The sequence below is a fragment of the Chlamydotis macqueenii genome, chromosome 6 (genome assembly GCF_036417535.1).
Source record: "Chlamydotis macqueenii isolate bChlMac1 chromosome 6, bChlMac1.mat, whole genome shotgun sequence".
NCBI lineage: Eukaryota > Metazoa > Chordata > Aves > Otidiformes > Otididae > Chlamydotis > Chlamydotis macqueenii.
Genome location: NC_141561.1, coordinates 22,942,307 through 22,954,552, shown reverse-complemented (window position 1 = coordinate 22,954,552; position 12,246 = coordinate 22,942,307). Strand labels below are relative to the sequence as shown.

General features: G+C 46.7%; 1 protein-coding gene across 10 annotated transcripts in view; it reads right to left on the bottom strand.

Annotated features, from left to right (window-relative positions):
• The window catches only part of MAP3K20 (mitogen-activated protein kinase kinase kinase 20), a 94,488-nt gene extending 83,031 nt beyond the window's left edge, over positions 1–11,457 (bottom strand). For 4 of the 10 annotated variants that reach the window (XR_015258987.1, XR_015258988.1, XR_015258986.1 and 1 more), the window contains exons 1-2: positions 11,231–11,357; positions 4,566–4,755 (exon numbers count right to left, since the gene is read on the bottom strand). Coding sequence is in view for 6 of the 10 variants with exons in the window: in XM_086751508.1 (XP_086607634.1) it covers positions 4,566–4,724 (159 nt within the window). In the remaining 4 variants the exon portion in view is untranslated. Of the gene's footprint in view, positions 1–4,565; positions 4,756–5,008; positions 5,030–10,127; positions 10,279–11,171 lie in introns of those variants that run through there. The other 6 variants (XM_086751510.1, XM_086751511.1, XM_086751513.1 and 3 more) reach the window with 6 other exon arrangements.
• Between the last annotated feature and the right edge of the window lie 789 nt (positions 11,458–12,246).

The following is a 12,246-nucleotide window of genomic DNA, read 5'->3' as shown; positions in this document are numbered from 1 at the left end:
AAAAATAAAAAATGGAAGAAGCTGCATTATACTCCATATGAAAAGTTTTATGAAGCATTCAAAGAACCCCTAAAGCTTATTGCACATGTATTATGTACCAAAAAGCTGACAATATAAAATTAACTTCCATGATAGTCAGTCTTCCAGCAATATAGCATCACAACTAGTAAAAACATGTTTTTATTTTTCAGTCTCATAAAACTCAAATGCATAGCACAGACATGACTGAACAAAGCATGCAGTTAACCCTACTCAATTCAACATCTTTTATCCACAAGTTAGTTCTGTTAGTTCACCAGAAGTATTTCCCAGCAAGATGAGTTACATTTTACTGGGATTTTTTCTGACACTCTCCTGCAGTTTGCGCAGACCACCGCCAGCATTTTGAAGGAATCCAGGAGCAGCTGTACTGCAGGAAACCACACCATCCTGTACCTAAGTACCACGGCTGCAACAGCTGAAGCAAGCAATTCAGATGCAATACTGCTGTCCATCAACAGCACAGAGATAGTTCATGGGTTATGGAGTACTTCCAAAGAGCAGAGACAATAAAATTAAGTCCAAATTTCAGGTAAAATTCCAGTAGTAATAAATCTCCCAGTGAAGAACCACACTCCAGATCAGATGCCAGCTGCCAAAAAACAGCCACCAAAAGCAGAGCCTTCAAAAGCAGTGACAAATAACAGGTGAACTTCAGAGACGTACAGACAACCGAAGTGCTGTTCAGTGAAAAGCTAACGTGGCAAGACATAAAACAACAGATTGTAACATTTCGCCCCAGCGGTTATCTGCTAAGATAATGGCGTCAAAAGAACTGCTAGTAATTTGCAGAATAAGGCCTTTGGGCCCAATCTCTCCCATCCATTTCAGTGGGAGCCAAATTATGGGGCTTACCCAATATCTCATATAAGTTGTCCACAAAAATACCAAATAACTTCCTGAGTAGTAGGTGTGTGATTTTCTTCAATGAGTGCACATAATTATCACTTATGGCAAAAGAACAAGCGCACATCCTACTACAGGAGGCATTTCTACCTCCCCCACATGCATCATAAACATCACGCCGATAGTTTGATTTTCCATAAAACAATTCATGGGGAACTCCTGTTCCTTGCTTAGAACCTAAAACTGCTGAAGTGCTTGGACTATATAGTAAAATGGTGAATTAATTTTGGTTTTGCTGATATTTAATCACTTGAGACACACTCCTATGGTTTACTTAATCAGAAGTCTTGTCCAGAGTTTCAGATCTGATACTCTAATCAAGCCCTTGCAGCGTATTTATTTTTCTCAGCACACCTATTTAGCGGTATTTAGCTGTATTTTATTCACATAAACACACATCTCTTCCCATACGGTCAAATTTTACGCCCTGTCTATAACAAGTTAAAGCCTTGCAGAGGTCTCCTCATTTCTCAAATTTTTAAGAGTTTTCAATAAATCTGCCTGAGGAACATCCAGCCAAGTAAGTTTTTCTGAGCACATACTTTAGTATCATATGCTGCTCTATACTGGCACAAAAATGGCTTTGTTTCACATGTTAGAACTTGCTAGCCACCTGGCTAATACAGAGCATTTAAGATCTTTGCTGGTTTTGATTGGCTTGTTTAATAAAATGAAACACAGATACAACATATTTGCAGAATGACACCACAAGTCTATTGACTTGGCTTGTGCCGTTGGACTCAGCTAGCACAAAATTCCTCTGAGCAAGCTTTTCCCAACTCTCTTCTGTTTTCTCTTTAATCCGTTGTTATGGATTATTGGCAGCAGTTAACAGAAACACAAGACAATCAGTCACAAAGTTAAAAGGCTATTTCCTTTCAAATAAACCAGAAAGGGTAACAATTAGTTTTCTGGACTAAATGCAAACCATGCAAATATCTACTAAACACAGATACATTACAGTTACGGCAAGTTACTTTTCTATTGCTATCAGAAAAGCCACTGACCTCACAACTTTCAGCACAGTTCAGTCACAGATATTCATTACTGTCATCACTACAGATAAACATACTGCATACTACGTATGTAAACAGACTGACAGCCATTAGGGTCAGAAGAGACCTTCAGGCCACCAAGGCTGGCCTCTGGTACATCACAGGCCACTACACTTCAGCAAGGTGCTCTTGTGTTGAGCTCAACAATTTGACAAAAACAATTGTCCAGAAAGACATCTCAATGTGAAGACATGAAAAGATGGAAAGGATTATCCATCTTTGCTCCTTCCCTTTGTAGTCTGCTCCAAGCGTTACTCATCCTCACTCCTTATAATTTGTGCTTTATTTCCCATTCTAATTTGTCTGGCTTCAGATCGCAACTATTAGTTTTTTTACAATAACTTTTTGCACTAGATTAAATGAACCCAGGATTTTCTCATATGAAAATGCAATTTTTGTAAACAAGCTCTTATTTTTTAATTCTCTAGAGTTTTTGACAGAGAAGTTCTGGCAAAACTTGCTAGACTTAGTTAAGGCATCATCACTTGCCTCTCCACTGCCTCCCCAGAAAACTTTCAAGAGAAGGTGTCCACACCAAGCTGCTCCAAACTATAACCTGTCTTGTTAGTTCAAGCCGCAAATGATGACCAGTCTGAAGGAAAATAAACAATTCTGTGCTGGAAGGTACTTGCTCCCCTTCTGTCAATATATCCTGATGGATGATGTCCACCATCCCCATCTGACACACACACCCCCACAGCCCCCCTACCTTCTACTCGTCAAGCGTGTTCTGCAGTCCCTGGGGCTGCCTCTTCAATTCATTTACATTCTTTTAAACACAACAGAACCAGGTCTGCACCTACTGCCTAACACCCATTTCCCCAGTGCCACATACAAATATAAAGAACGCCTGCTTCTTACCAATTTATTGATCCTCATTTGGACATGTAAGGGCATTAACCTAATTTGCCTAACAGCACCGTGATATGAGCTCTTAATAAGTTGCAAGTCTTCATTAGTCTCTAAATAAACCCTCAAATTATACTAAATCCTTTCCAGCATACGGTTTCCTTCTGCTAGTGTGCAACCGGTGTTCCTCATTACTACAAGCTGAACATTGTATTTGGCTGCTTTAAAAAAAGTTGAATGGTCCAACTGTGTCAAATACAAATAAGATTGTCCTACTTTTTCCATCACTTCCCATTCCACTAAGGTTTACGCCATCACAAGATGTATTAATACTGTTTTAAAATGCTCTTTCAAACATGCTTGAAGTACCTGGCAACAAGATTAACACAGACTCCTGTGTAATCGCATACTAAGCACACCTATTCTGATATTTCACTGACCACTACTGAGATTCACCAGCCAGCTGATTTTTAAGGAGCACATTACTGATATACCACTAATTTTACTTGTTAATATCAAAAGATATACAAATAGTAAAAATCAAGAGAACAGTAAAAACTGACATTGGACAGAAGGTCTACATTTCCCAGCATCCTGGAAAAATCATGAGATCCTTCCACGTTATTTTACACAGTAACTTGCTAAATCATGATCAAACATGCTTGTCACATCACTAAGCATGATGTAATCATGCTAACTCGGTTGCTGCAGCAGTGGATGAACTTTGGTGTCTGATTATTTACTAAGCATACCATCCCTAGCACTGCTCTGCTGTCCTCCAGCTTATAATTGTCCTCCTAAAATACTCTGAGGATATTGCATAGAAGTTAGATACAGTCATGCTGAAACAGCAGTCCAGGAACGGTGCTGTCCATCACTACGCTGGCGTGTCCTCACTGCTGCATCGGTGATGGTGACCAGCAGGCAGGCTGTAGCACTGTGAGGACCACATAAACTGTCTCTCTGCTGGGACTGTACAAAGCTGAGGGTCAAGAGGATTTTTAGGTAAATCTAAAACTCTTTTTTAAAAAAAAACTTAAACCAACCTTAGTTGGTAACTTAATTCTGCATTTTCCCACAGGACTGCCAAGGACCCGTCTGCCTTTCCACGTGCACACAATGCCGTGAGAGAACGTGGAACAGTTAGGCTTAAACCACGCTGCAAGACGAGATCAAGCCGAAGTGCAGCTATGACTAACTCAGAGCTAGAGGAGCTCCAGATCAAAACTGCAGCAGCCAGGGAAGAGACAACGCTGAGCAATACATGCTAAGCCTATAGTGAACATACAGATGTGAACCACAGCCCTTAAGAGACCAGATGTGAAGACGAGAAAACAGAAGCAGGCAAAGACAGTGAACACCACCTCCTCCTATCTAGCAACGTGCTCAGCAGTATCAGAGGGAAATTACTAGCTCCACAGGTGGAGCCAGCTCTCCTCCTCAGGGTCAGGCCAGAGAGGAGCTGCTAAACAAGAAAAGTGGAGGAGGACACTAAAGAAACAGTAAAATAATAATGCTTTAAATCAGAGACACCCTCAGCTGGGCCCCCCTCAGTATGTCTTTATTGTAACATCACCCAGTTACGGGGTTTTGTAATTAAGCAAACAAAAAGCCCAAGGTAGTTTGCCTCAATTAGCTAGAGGATGGAAGACACTAGAGAAGAATTTCTGTCCTTGCTTCCGCAGCAGACAAAGTGAACTAAAAGTAAACTCTTACCTCTTTTTCTATTTTGAGCAGCTTCTTTACAGCCACCTCCTTGTCCTGAGAAATCCATCGGGCTCGGTAGACGCTCCCGAAACTCCCTCCGCCGCAGTTCTCAAAAAACTGCAAGTCATCAAATCTAATTTGCACAAATGAAGCACTGGTAGACGACATCTCATAATGACAAAATATACCCCAGCAAAACCTGTGAAAAGAAAAGCTTTCATTAACACATATGCTCTGTGGATTTATGGACTTTCTTACTCATGCTCAGACACCCCAAAACCAGAATTGGTTGCCACAAACAAGCTACAGTAAAATCTACAAGGTGCGGAAGGAGAAGAGCCTGGGAACTTGCACTCCAATGGGCTGTGCAAACGTTCGCATAATTTACACAAGCTACTAGGAGCAGCTGGAAGAGAGAAACAACTAAAAATACTCCTCAGAGCGATACTGACGTTTCCCGAACACCTTGGAAGCAGCTCGGTGAAAGGCAGGCGCGTTGCTGCCTTCCCCAACGCGAGCGAAGGGCGCCGACGGACGGGAAGCACGCTCTCCGCTTCCAGCTTGCCTAGGAGCTGAGGCACGCCAGGCACGCCACTCTCCCACCGCGATGGCCGTGCATGAGGGGCACACCACCCCGGCCGGACAGGCAGCCTTCCGGCAGGCGGGCAGCAACGCCTCGGCACGCACCACGCACGCTGCCGGCACTCGGGGCGAAGCAGGAGCACTTCGCGCAAGGATGTGGAAAAACCTGGCCACAGCAAACATCTCTTCCTGAGTGACTCAGTTCTGTCCACATGTTATAACAAAGCGCAAGTACATGGTAATTTATCTGGGTTACAAGATGTGAAATTCTGCAGCCTGTGCCAAGGCTGATGTTGGCAGTTTCAAGAGATGATCCCACGTCTGCTGCCAGAGGAACAGAATGTCCTTCCTGGAGATTTCACAGCGATAAAGCTTATGCCCATAGCGAATTTCAAGAAATGTTGCCACCTAAATGCATGAACAATGACTAATTTTAGGTTTCTTTTTTTTGATGGTGTAAGATCAGGAAGGCTCAGGTCCGTAGTGGGACTGCAGGACACAGGCTCCTGCAGAACCGCCTGCCAGCCTGCTGCAGGATCGTTTCAGATACACCAGTTTAGACAACGTAGTTTTAATTACCAGCAAAAGTTACTATACTTGCTATTTATGACAGTAAACTCACCAGCATAAAATGAAAGAGTCAGGTTTGACTAAAACAAACAAACAAACAAAGATGCAGAGATTTTGGGTTGCTGGTGAAAATCACAACTCCAATTATACCGGTCTGCCCAGAGCATCAAAATGTATTGTGTCTTCTGGGAGCCTCCAATCCACAGGGCTTTTTGAGATGGAACCCTCACATTACGTGTTGTCAGGGACTAGGAACCGCACCTGTAACACACCAGCTGTAACACACCTGTAACAACCCCTTCATCCCAGTCCCTTCAGTAACAAACAGAAAGACATCATTTCCCCCTGGCTCTCCTGAATGTGCAGCCAATCTGGTTAAAAAAATCTTGAGATGTCATTTGACTAGAAATTTCTGGCACTATTTGGTTGCAGCTATTCTCCAAATCAGAGATGAAGATACCAACATATTTTTCTACACATTGCATAAGAAAACATACAGCCTTTTCTGAAATTGCCTGCTTCATTTTACATCTCCTCACCACCCCAAGGGTAAAGGCAAGACCACGACAACTTTACTATGTGGAAGGCATCACGTTTAGGAGGGAGGAGGCTTCAGGCACACCTCTCGCTGACAGCCTGCCTGCAAAGCTTCCAGTGAGGGAACACGAGCGTTCCTTCCCCAACTCTGCAAGTCAGAGCAGAGTTACCCATGGGACGTGAAATAAAGTCCCTTCACCCAGCATCCTGCCGGCTCCTTCCCCAACACAAGTGCCTGAATTCTTCTGCTGACCTCTTGTTCTTGTTTTAACCTTGTCGCTGTTGTTGTTAGGTTTCTCCCATCCCAGAGCCATCTTTTAGACCACCCCGTATGCATTTTCTTTAGAGAAAGCTCAAGGGAAAAGACATTGGTCACTCCTGCAAACCAGGAGCGTAGTGAAGGCAGTTTTAACTTTTTGCTTCTTTGCCAGTGCTGCTTAATTAGCAGGTATTCAGAAACAAGAGCTCATTTGCCTCGTTTACTCCAGCAGTTGCTCCAAGTTAACGCTGAGTACACAGTGTCTGAAGCACACCTGACACTACAGACAAATAGAACAGGTTGGCTTCCCAACCCAGAGACCTCACAATTTAAGGCCACAGCCCTGCACAGGTTTACACACATGGATAATTATGCCCCAGTGAATAATCTCCTTACTGACAACAGAATTATTAAGAAGAGTAATGTTACTCATAGGCAAAAGCATATGCACTGACGGGACCATAAATTTAACAGGAAAGTGTGAACAGCTGATAACAGATGGCTGCATTTGGGACGGCAGAAGGAACAGAAAACCAAGCAAGAAGAAATATACATCACAAGAAACAAATATTTCTGGCTCTCACTATCTGAATTCAATAGTTCTGAAGAGCTGTCAAATTATTATAAATTATTGTTCACCCAGAAGAATCAAATCATCTGTATAAACAAGTAAATTATTTTACTTCTGGAAGTTATGCTACTATACATGGTGTAACATGCACACCAGACACTCAATGAATACAAGTGAGTACTTTTCTGATGTCTCCTCCTTGCTGCTTAAAACTTCACCTAAACATTTTGCAATCGCAATGCAGTGCCTGACACACAAGCATTTGCAGAAGCCACTGTTGATTCTTTTAACATTTTCCCAATTTCAGATTTATTGACAGCAGCCAATCAGCTCCAGATGCTACAGGCACCAGCATACAACAAAGTAATATAATTTAAAGAATGATTCATTGTTTGTATCAGGTTCTTCCAGATGCTTTTTTCCTCCGAGAAAGTAGAGGAGATTTACATGGGACACACTTTATTTAGAGATCTGTAATGAATGACAGCCTAAGTTAGGTACACAGTTTTCTCCTTCTAGATGAAATAACAGACCTGTTTAAACATCACTGCATGGTTTTGGATGCAAGGTAGTTAATCCTCAATTAGACAGATCAATCCCTTTGTTATGTTTAAGAAAATGACTGTTTAGAGTGACAAATCCACACACAGTTATTAACTTGTCATCCTGTTGTAAAAGATACTTAACAATCTGAGTTTACACCATCGGTTAAGGAAAAAAAAAAATACCGAGGTATTTCACTGAACTCCACAGTCTTGCATATGCATTTGAAACAAGTGCATCCTTCCAACAATGTGTGGCACTTCTTCATGTCTTGCAGTTCTGCAGTCAGGAGAGCAGTCCTCTGCAACAGGTTCTCCAGTCTCAAGGCCGGGGGCATCACAGCAATTCCCCCACGCGCAGGCACACAGCGTAACAAAGGCTTGGCATCAGCGCCGGCCTTCCCCGCTAACACGGTTCCTGTCGTTTAACCACCGTCGCCGTGCAGCAGCGGGGAACACTACGTTGACCGACTTTGTTGCTTGTTGTTAATGAAATGAAAATGCGACAGCAGTTCAGAAATAGTGAACGACGGCTATTTGAAGAAATAATTCAATTGCTGTTTTTTCCAATTATTCCTATCCAACCCGGGGGGAGAAGGAAACTTTCTCCTTCTTCTATTTCCAATGGTTAATATCAGCTTGTAATCATACAAGAACATCTTCACCTTCTCCTGTGTGGGCTTTTTTCCCCTCATAATAACTTATTTCAGCATGCTGTTAGAAGCTGTTCATTTCACATAAAGAAAAAAAAAATAGATCTGAGCAGTATCTCTTGGCAGTATTTAACACGTCCAGTTATTATTTAACATGTTGAGTTATTATTTAACATCAGTATTTAACATGTCAGGACTCTATTACACAGTCACTTTACAGCAAGCAATTAAGCCACAACAAGCTCAGTTCAGTACAGTAACAAGCATTCGGTGTAAGAAACCATCTGCCACTACTGGCTTGCTGTGATTACAACATTTCGGGGTAGTAACCAGCGTGAGGGTCCCTCCCCAGGACCCTGCTGGAGTCCCATGCCCTGTGCTGCCCCCAGGCCCCCCCAAAGTGAGGGAATCCCCAAGAACCCAGGCAGATGGGTTGCTGCAGGCTGCCCTGCCCTGCACTCTAGCGCAGCGACACTGGAAGAACCAGACACATTCACTCTTACCTCCCAGCTCCCCAAAACCAGCCTGTGCCACAGGGGAAGCGCTGCCAAGCCCAACTCTCTGCTTCACTCCACATACAAGCCAGAAGACCTTACCAGGTGTCACTCGGCTACCGCTCGCAGATTAGAGAGAGAGCTTCCGCTGAGGGACTTGCAAGTTAGAGACGGGAGGCAGGAAAGAATTTAGCACAAATTGCACAACAACTGCAACTCATACTTTGCTTAGTGCATGGCTGCAGAACTGAAAATTGCATACCTCCTCCTGCATATGCACCTGAAGCCAATTAAATATTTGATTACTTCAGGAAAACCCTTTGTAATTTATTAAAGGCAACAACCACGCAGCTCACCGCCCTCACTTCACTGCGTGGTTCCACGAAGCAGGATTCAGTGCTTCTTTCAGGAAGGCAGGCTGCCAACATATTGCCAATAAAGTAGTAGCACACTACAGTTGTGCTATCTTAAAATACACAGCAGAATGTGCCAAGTTTCCTTATTTGGCAAAACAGCACATTTGCTTTCAGGATCTTTGACCATCCAGTTTTAGATCCAAATCATCCTTTGTCTCCAACACGGCCTACAGTCCTTGAGCGTATCAACATAGATTTTTGCAGCAGCGTATTTAGTAAACTTTTTTTAAAAAGATAAAACAAAAACCCTCAAAAAAAAGCCCAACAAACCCTCCCCCAAACATCAAAACATGGTTAATGACTGTCTCATCTGAACAGAAAACAGCAAAGGAGTTACAGTGATACCGAGCTACGAGATATTGCAGAAAGACGTTTTCATAAAAAAAAGATCCTTTAATCATATCATGAACTGCCGATGGATAAGATGCAAACAAACTCCAAGTACAATTCCAAATTAAATATATCCTAATCTTCTAATCTCTCAGTAAGTTAAAATAAAGTCAACAACCCCTACCATTCCTCAACTTTCTTAACCAGACCAAGCAGCAGCCCTGCAGGCGGTGAGAGCGGCGGGCACGGCTCTGCCTACCTTAGTTACAGAAGCAACAACATTGGAGCCTGTCCTTTGTCAGAACCCAAGAATTCTGCATACCTTCCATTAATGACATTTCTAATTTTATTTGAATTTATATAACCATCAGTGCTACGGAAAAAGAGCTCAACTCAGCCTGAACAGCTTGAGTACTTCAGGAAAAGAACTATTTTCAACCCGAGCTGTGTCAATGGCAGGGACTGAAGGGTTTAAGGGCTTCACTTTAAATAGAAAACATTTTATCTCAGAGAAACCCTGAACTGCTCACTTCGCTTACATTACACCTCGCCAGTGACGCCTGCCAGGAGCACGCACGCGACAAGACGCAATACAGACGAGGCCGCTAAACCTGCACCTTGGCCCGCAGCGCCGCTCGGTCCTCGCACGGGCACGGCCGCAGGATCCAGGCCTCGCTTTTGTCGGAGTTCCTGCCTTCTCCCTCAGCGAGCCCGGCTCTCCAGGGTGACCACCCCTCACACGACGCCACCGGTACGCAAAGCGCACTACTGACAGATAAAACAGAAAGGCTTCTGAAGACTCGCAATTTCAGGGCAAAGTCCTGAAAACATCTAACCACATGCCTCCAGCGGAAAGCTATGATGTTTTCAGGCAGTGACCCAGTTAATCCAGTGCTTTCAAATTATTTCTGCTTCTGGAATTTAGAAAAAGTAATGATCCGTGGCTTTCCCGATGGCTCTGTTGCAAAAACTCACAGCAAAGCACGCTGGATAGAGAGGTAAGGGATGGCTCACACACACGTGCACTAAAAAAAAAAAAAATACTGGTGGAAAGGAACTACCTCGAGCAAACATAGCAAAAAAAGCCAGCATGCCAGTTCACTTTAAAAACAAGGGGGGGGAAGGAAAAAATGAAGGTGAAGGAAAGTCACACCTCAAAGCCCACCCTGCGGGATTTTACACCAAACGCAGCAGAACCCCGCAGCAGGTGCACGGAAAGCCCCCACCTTCGAAACACCGTCAGGGGAGCGGCCCCCGGCCAGGCGCCGGCTGCCCACGTCCCGCGGCCAACCCCCGCGGAAGGCAACAGCCGGCAGCACCTTTTCCGCGTGGGGCCGTGCCCGCCCTCCCGGCTGCCCCTCGGCGGACAGCACCGTGCCCTGCCCGGCGAGGCACGGCCCCGAGCGGCGCCCGCGGGACCCCCACCTCACCGCACGGCCATGCGCGGGCGCCGGTGCCTCCCGGGCCGGTTTGGCCGGGGCGACGCAAGGTCAGGCCGTGCGCCGCGACGGCCGGCGCCTCCTCCCCCCAAGGACTTTCAAAGTTGCTTGGAGTGGGAAACGTCCAACCCGGCGGCGACACCCACGACCCGGCCCCGCTCCCCGGCCGCGCTGCGCTCCGCCGGCGGCCCGCCGCCCCCCTCCGCCCAGGGAAACACGCACCGGCCGCGCCGCCGCCCCCAGCGCTGCCGCCGTGGCGGGGGGCGCCTCTCCCTCCTCACCTTCCCCGAGGGACTCCGGGCTGGCGGGACCCGAGCGGCGCACGATCCCGGAGCCGCCGAAGGAGGCTGAAACCGGCGCGATCGCGTCTCCCGCTCCGTCCCCCCGCGCTTCCGGTTGGTGCCAGGGAGCCGGAGCCGGAGCCGGAGCCGCCGCCGCCCCCGCGCCGCCTCGCAGCGGCGCCACCCCGCGCTCTGCGCCGAGCCCCGCAGGGGAGGCGAGGCCGCCGCCGCCGCCGCGGTCGGAGCGGAGCGGGCAGCGCGGCCGCCCCGCCGATAGGGGGCGCGGTGCCGGGGCTGGGCAGGCGGCGAGGCGTCGGGCTGCGGGCGGGGCCGGTCCCGGTCCCGGCCGGGGGTGCGTGAAGGCGACGGGTGGGGAGGGCCGCACGCGCACTGCCGTCGTCCCCCATGCGGTGGTGAGTAACAGGGCGCCCGGCCCCTCATGGCCTGCGTGACCCTCACCTGTGGCCTGGGGCTGGCGTGAGGCAAGCTGGATGGAGCGTTGGTGCCATGGGCTGGCCAGAGAGAATGGCCTTCCGCTGAGGCAGGGTATCTGCCTGCTGGTTAACTGCACCAAATTTAGGAAGAGCCTTCTGGACCGAGCAGGGCCTGTCAGCTCGAGTGGTTTTGGTTCGCAAGCACAGCCTTGCCCAGCGTAGATGGAGGGAGTCCCGGCACCATGCTGCGCTGCCATGGCCGCAGCTTTGGTAACACAAGTGCCCTCCTTCCAGAGTTGCTGCTTCAATGACAGCTAAATTTATGTAAAATCATTACTCAAGTGACCAAGTGATGGTTATTTTTTAAAAATCTGCTTCATTGTTCTTGTGCCACCAGAGCAGGGATAGTGTCGCCATGAACTGCAGCATCTTTTAGGTGCTGGGGGTTGCTCGCCCCTTCTCCGGCAGTCACTCGCGGTTGCTGAGCTGCTGAGGGCCTGGGTCCGTGAGTCTGGAGGTCCCCAGTGGGAGGGAGGGAGCAGGTTGGGCTGCTGTAGCCAGTCGTCCTTTTAGGAATGTGGA